This window comes from Sinocyclocheilus rhinocerous, unplaced genomic scaffold (assembly GCF_001515625.1).
Source record: "Sinocyclocheilus rhinocerous isolate Xijiao unplaced genomic scaffold, SAMN03320098_v1.1 scaffold886, whole genome shotgun sequence".
Taxonomy (NCBI): domain Eukaryota; kingdom Metazoa; phylum Chordata; class Actinopteri; order Cypriniformes; family Cyprinidae; genus Sinocyclocheilus; species Sinocyclocheilus rhinocerous.
The window spans coordinates 638417-645724 of record NW_015631204.1 but is presented as its reverse complement, the minus strand read 5'-3'; the positions used below and the strand labels follow the sequence as shown (position 1 = coordinate 645724).

The 7308-nt window shown below is 36.1% G+C and overlaps 1 protein-coding gene across 1 annotated transcript in view; it reads right to left on the bottom strand.

Annotated features, from left to right (window-relative positions):
- The window catches only part of LOC107741668 (EGF-like repeat and discoidin I-like domain-containing protein 3), a 26799-nt gene that overhangs the window by 4465 nt on the left and 15026 nt on the right, over window positions 1-7308 (bottom strand). Inside the window, exons 7-9 of the mRNA XM_016554435.1 lie at window positions 6926-7081; window positions 5894-6038; window positions 5625-5809 (exon numbers count right to left, since the gene is read on the bottom strand). Of these exons, the coding sequence (XP_016409921.1) occupies window positions 5625-5809; window positions 5894-6038; window positions 6926-7081 (486 nt within the window). The remainder of the gene's footprint in view (window positions 1-5624; window positions 5810-5893; window positions 6039-6925; window positions 7082-7308) is intronic.

Here is a 7308-nt window from a genome sequence, read left to right as displayed (position 1 = left end):
AAAAAAAAAGTATCCCATGATGGAAATGGGCGTCAATCCATCAGTGGCGTAACTTTGCTTTGAAAAGTGGTGGGGACATGTCCCACCAATCCCACCCGCAAATTACGCCTATGGCTTCCATTGTAAAGGGTGTTATGGTGTCATGAGCTCAAAGATAGATTTCAGCAGCGATAAAATAAAATGACAAAAAGGAAAAAGTAAAACTGCAGGAGTAGCTGTGCAAAAATAGAAACGGGGCATCCAACATCAGGCGCTTGCAGTGTAGACAGCTCTCATGCCTAAAAGTGTCATTGTAAAGTAGGTTATACCTCTGCAAATGACGAGAAAGGTGTCTGAAGGTAAAACAAATCTCACACCTGCTTTGGTGGGACTGTCTCTCAACCTGTTATCTGTTTAATATTGCTGGAATTCACTGCCCTTCACGGAGTGATGGACGTCAGACTAAATCACAGCCCTCGTCTGCACTGCAGAGTTCCCCTCGGAGGACCGGAGTTAATTAGCGCCACTGGCACCGCAGGAACGTCTTCAGGCCGCTGAATTTTGTAAGTCTATTACTTTAGTGGTATTACAGGATTTCAAGGCTGCTGTAATTAACTGCTCTGGAGCTTCTTGTTTTTGCTAAAACAGCCAGTCCTGTTTTAGCAAAAACAAAAACTTGAACTTGGACAAAAACAAAAACTTGGCTTTTATTAAAATAAGCCGTGCCTCATGAAAATAAGATGACATGATGCCTAAAGGCCTGAAACTACAGTATGCTTCTCTAAATTCGCTATATGCATTTCTGCATGGTTAGGGTTGGCAAAATTCAGAATTTGTCATTTTTTTCATGAATTGAATTGGCCACACCCACAGGGTGTGTTTCTGTAAATACTTATGTATTTAAAACAATAAAAATTAAAGTAATTTAGACTATGTATGCTTAATTATTTAGGCATAATTAGTCAAATTACTTGATCATGTGACTAATTATAATAATTCTAATTATTTGAATAAATCTATTTTAATGGAGTACTAAAAATAATGAACACAACCAAAGCAGAATTTAATTCTTTAACACAGCACTATTGTTTTCATAACTCTAAAAATGATGACATCAAAATTCTCATTATTTAATACATAATTGAGTGAATTAAAATGTATTAAATATAATGAAAAAATTAAAACGTACTTATATGTGCAATAAGCACATTTGTACATTATTTTTATCATAGAAATCACTTTTTTTTTTAATTGTATTATTTTATAATTTTATTTAAAAATATTATTAATTGTATTGTTAATTGTTTTTACAGTATTGAAATTAGTTTACAGAAATATGTCTGCTCAGTTAGGAAAAACATATTAGTCTGAATAAATATCTTATATAATTAATATTATTTAGAAATAATATTTTAAATATTATATAATTTAATGTTTCTGGAAATACCTTATTTGATAACATTTATGCACTGAAAAAAATAATTGGTGTAGAAATCAGTTTTACTCAGGAATTGTTAGTAAATGCCACAATTAATTAGACAGAAATGGCAAATAACACATTGAATTAAATATGAAATTTTGAAGTAGAAGACTAAAATAGTATTTTCTTGTAAAAATTACTCCAGTAATCTTTGTTTTTACTTACAACTTTGATAAATCGCTTTTTACAGCGTAGATAATTCATATTAAACAATAATATTTAGGCATATTACTAAAATCTACAGCTGTTTTATGAATATTTTTATTTAGTTTCCTATATTCTGAATGGGACACATATGTGCAGTCAGTTTGGTCTCTCTCTCGCTGTATTATTCTTTCATAAGGACTTGGGTTCTGCTTTCTGACCTGGACCGACGTGAGCAGCATTCACAGCAGCTCTGCAATCTCAGAGGAGCGTTTGAGCAGCCGGGCTCGGCTCTGCAAGCTTGCAGGTGTAATATAATATATACATTAGCCTGCTCTCTCGGATCCAATTTCCCGATCTCAGTTCAATGGCAGCAGACTCAGCCATTTAATGACATCACGGCTCTCGGGTCTGAGAACAAGCTCAGATTTACAGTCCGTTATAACGGCAAACAATGAGCAGCCCACCGGTTTAGTTCGATTAGTGATGTTGGTGGTACAGTAGCTAACCTCAGTCTCACCTGTGTGGGTGTATATGTAGAAATTAAAGATTATCCTGCAGTGTATTGAATGCATGAGGATGAATGTATTTATGTGGCATGGAAAACCGTATACTGAGCAAGGATGATGCCATATGACATATCCTACCACCCACCCTGTGTCAAATTCAGCCCACTTGGAGACCTAAATGATCCCATTGGCTGAAATAAATTTTGTGATATGGTATAACCTATTTGGTGCCCAATTAGAAATCCCAAAATCACCACATAAATATTTTCTGGTTGTCTTAACAATAATACTGTCTGTTTATCACTCTGAACACCATCACTGTTTGGCATTTGTAACTTACTCAGAGGCTGAAACTGAACAGGAAAGTTTCTACAGCTGTACTAAGTCGTGAATATTTAATGAGGCAAGCATTGTTTAGTTCATGATTTGTCGTCTGTTGCTAAATAACTCGGCATAATATTCGAGCACCTTTGGCATCGCATTTCTAGAGCAGAGCTTCAAAAATCAGGATTAATAGTGTTCTTAACTCTGGGTTAAAAGTGATGATGACCCAGAATTAAACACAGCGAGAAAAGCCTTATATTGTAACTTGCTGATCTATTTAGTCTTTTGGAGCGCAATCAATAAATTATTATTTTTTAAATTGCTGAAAAACACCTAAAACCAGTCTGAGCTGGTTTGCTGGTCTCCCAGCCTGGTCTGCGGCCTGGTTTTAGAGGAGATTTAGGCGCTAGTTGGTCGGGCTGGGATACAATATATAATTTGCGTGTGTGTGTGTGTGTGTGTGTGTGTGTGTATATATATGTATATATATATATATATATATATATTACTGTTCAAAAGTTTGGGGTTGGTATGACGGAGAAGTATCTTTTGCTCACCAAGGCTGCGTTTATTTTATGAAAAATACAGTAAAAATTGTATTGTTGTGAAATATTATTATAAGTTAAAATAACTGTTTTCTAATTGAATATAATTAAAAATGTAATATATTCCTGTGATGCGAAGCTGAATTTTTTTTAGCATCTTTACTCAAGTCTTCAGTGTCACATGATCCTTCAGAAATCATTCTGATAGGCTGATTTGATGCTTAAGAAACATTTTTTATTATCAATGTTGAAAACATTTATGCTGCTTAATATCTTTGTGAAAACCGTGACATATTTTTTGATGAATAGAAAGTTCAAAAGAACAGCATTTATTTGAAATAGAAATCTTTTATAACATTATAAATTTCTGATAGCATAAATACTGCCACTTTTTTACCATCCTTCCTGAATAAAAGTATTAATATCTTTAAAAAAAACTTACCCACAAACCTTTGAACTACACTTTTCATATCTGTCTCACCTGCAGCCATTGGGATTGGTCATTATGGGCTGATGTCCATGCGTTGACCTTGCCCTGTTTGTCCAGTCTGGCCTTGGATGGTTCCCAGGAGAACATGTCCATGTTCAGGGTCTGAAACACACTGGAGGAGGTGATCTGATAGTCCTGGATGTGTCCGGTCTTCATCCCCATGGGCTCTGAGCATCCTGAAAAATGCAATCGCAAGAGTCAACATAATTGTAACTCAGGACTGTGTCGGAGATGAATACTGCATGCTTCAAAACACAGACCTGTGAGCTCACAGCCCAGGAGCTCCATTCGCAGTGTGCAGTGCTTCCTACAGACTTGTGGGTAAATGCGGACGTACTGCGCTTCGATTGGTGGACTGAAGGAGTTGGCCGAGGGGGCATTATTATCAGTATTTCCAGTGAATATCTGCAGTAAAATAACATAAAACTTGCTATTACAAAAATGTTTAAAAATATATACCTGTACACTACCGTTCAGCCACTAAGTTTTTTTAAATACTTTTATTCAACAAGGATGCATTAAATTGATCAAATGTGACATTAAAGACATTTGAAATGTTACAAAAGATTTCCATTTTAAATGAATGCTCTCTTTGTAACTTTCTATTCATTATTTGATGGTTTACACAAAAAAATGTAACACGGTGAGAATATGCTAGTCTTGCGAGAAACAAGTTTTGTTTACAGCAAAGGAAAACCAGTGTCCTCTTGGTTTATATCAAAATCCTCCGACATTTTTCTTTACAAATCCTCGTTTTGTACTACTAATTCGTGACCGGTGTTTTGTTTTGCTCTCTCCTCTGCGCTTCCACGTTCGTCACTTCCGCGTTCGTCACCGCGTTTGCCTACGTCCTACATTATCCGCTGGACGCCACTCTCTCGTGAATGTGTGTATGACAGTTAGCGGAAGCTAGAGATTAAGGTTAATAAAGTTGTAAATATGGATATTTTTCTTACACAAACGCATCGCGTCACTTCAGAAGGCCTTTATTAACCCCCCCGGAGCCGTGTGGACTTCTTTTTTAATGGATTGGTTCAATTTTTTGGACTTCAAAATTTGGGCTTCCATCCACTCCCATTATAAAGCTTGGAAGAGCCAGGATGTTTTTTAATATAACTCCGATTGTATTCGTCTGAAAGAAGAATGTCATATACACCTAGGATGGCTTGAAGGTGAGTAAATCATGGGGTAATTTTCGTTTTTGGGTGAACTATCCTTTTAACCTCTTTATACCTGTAACACCTACAGTATCAATTTACTGATTTATATCTGTCCTTCAGGAGGCCCGGCTGGAGATCCTGAAGGCTTTGACTCATTTTGTGCCACTGGCTGCAGATGTGGACTTGGAGCAGATTGCTGTGGCAACAGAGCTGTTTACTGGAGCTGACCTAAAGGCCCTTCTCTATAACGCTCAGCTAGAGGCGATCCACAGCAGCCTGGGGCCCAACATTCTCCATGTGTGTTACACACAAACTCAAACATACAGATACATGCACACATACAGATAAAACCCTAACCCCAAGATTAGTAGCTAACCTATATGGATTTTTCAGTGGCTGATGGCCATATCTAAAGATCAGCGGCCAATGGACAACATATATATATATATATATATATATATATATATATATATTACTGTTCAAAAGTTTGGGGTTGGTATGACGGAGAAGTATCTTTTGCTCACCAAGGCTGCGTTTATTTTATGAAAAATACAGTAAAAATTGTATTGTTGTGAAATATTATTATAAGTTAAAATAACTGTTTTCTAATTGAATATAATTAAAAATGTAATATATTCCTGTGATGCGAAGCTGAATTTTTTTTAGCATCTTTACTCAAGTCTTCAGTGTCACATGATCCTTCAGAAATCATTCTGATAGGCTGATTTGATGCTTAAGAAACATTTTTTATTATCAATGTTGAAAACATTTATGCTGCTTAATATCTTTGTGAAAACCGTGACATATTTTTTGATGAATAGAAAGTTCAAAAGAACAGCATTTATTTGAAATAGAAATCTTTTATAACATTATAAATTTCTGATAGCATAAATACTGCCACTTTTTTACCATCCTTCCTGAATAAAAGTATTAATATCTTTAAAAAAAACTTACCCACAAACCTTTGAACTACACTTTTCATATCTGTCTCACCTGCAGCCATTGGGATTGGTCATTATGGGCTGATGTCCATGCGTTGACCTTGCCCTGTTTGTCCAGTCTGGCCTTGGATGGTTCCCAGGAGAACATGTCCATGTTCAGGGTCTGAAACACACTGGAGGAGGTGATCTGATAGTCCTGGATGTGTCCGGTCTTCATCCCCATGGGCTCTGAGCATCCTGAAAAATGCAATCGCAAGAGTCAACATAATTGTAACTCAGGACTGTGTCGGAGATGAATACTGCATGCTTCAAAACACAGACCTGTGAGCTCACAGCCCAGGAGCTCCATTCGCAGTGTGCAGTGCTTCCTACAGACTTGTGGGTAAATGCGGACGTACTGCGCTTCGATTGGTGGACTGAAGGAGTTGGCCGAGGGGGCATTATTATCAGTATTTCCAGTGAATATCTGCAGTAAAATAACATAAAACTTGCTATTACAAAAATGTTTAAAAATATATACCTGTACACTACCGTTCAGCCACTAAGTTTTTTTAAATACTTTTATTCAACAAGGATGCATTAAATTGATCAAATGTGACATTAAAGACATTTGAAATGTTACAAAAGATTTCCATTTTAAATGAATGCTCTCTTTGTAACTTTCTATTCATTATTTGATGGTTTACACAAAAAAATGTAACAATTTTGAACACTGATAAGAAATAAGAAATGTTTCTTGAGCAGCAGATCAGCCTATTAGAATGATTTCTGAAGGATCATGTGACACTGAAGACTGGAGAAATGATGCTGAAAATTCTGCATTTCATCCAAGGAATAAATTGTAATGTAAAATATATTCAAATAGAAAACAATTATTTTAAATTGTAATAATATTTCAAAATATTACTGTTTTTCCTTGATATTTTTAATAAAATAAATGCAGCCTTGGTGAGCATGAGAGACTTCTTTCTTTAAAAACAGAAAAAAATCATAACAACCTCAAAAGTTTGAACAATAGCGTATTTTAATTATTTAATATTATATTATCATTTTAATTTAAACTCAAATCATTATGTACATTTATTTATCATTATTGTAAAGCATTTACTAGCTGCCCTAGACTTCAAGAAATTATAATAAATGCTACATATAAGTAATAAAGTAGTTTGCATCCACATTACAGGAAGATTTCTCGCAGATTTCTAAAACAAGCAGAGTCTGACTGATAAAAATAAAAACTGGAAAGAGGGGCGAGTTGGCAGGAGAACTTCTTAAGCGGACAGTTTCTTAATTTTAAAAAATCCCCCTCGGGCACTCTCATCTCATCTGGAACGAACGTCGTGCCCGTCTTACCATGTCCTCATCCGTGTCCTTGACTTTAAACATGCTCCAGGCCTTCCCGTCGTCGCTATATGCCATTTTATATGATTTCACGTACTCTGGGCTTCCGATTCGCTTGGCACCCTGTGTTATCAGTCTGGTCACCCTCATCCTCCGCTGCAGATTTATCTGTGAGGGGACAGCACAAAATCGATGGCCTTAGCTCACAAGATGAACGAGTGAAGCCTTGTGGGCTGTGGAGTCATAATTTGTCCCTATCAGAAATTGCTGTGGTAGAGACAATGATGGCCATGCCTCTGGAGAGGGGATTTGTGGAGGTTATGTATGTGTGTGTGTGTGTGTGTGTGTGTGTATATATATATATATATATATATTAGTGCTGTCAAATGATTAAT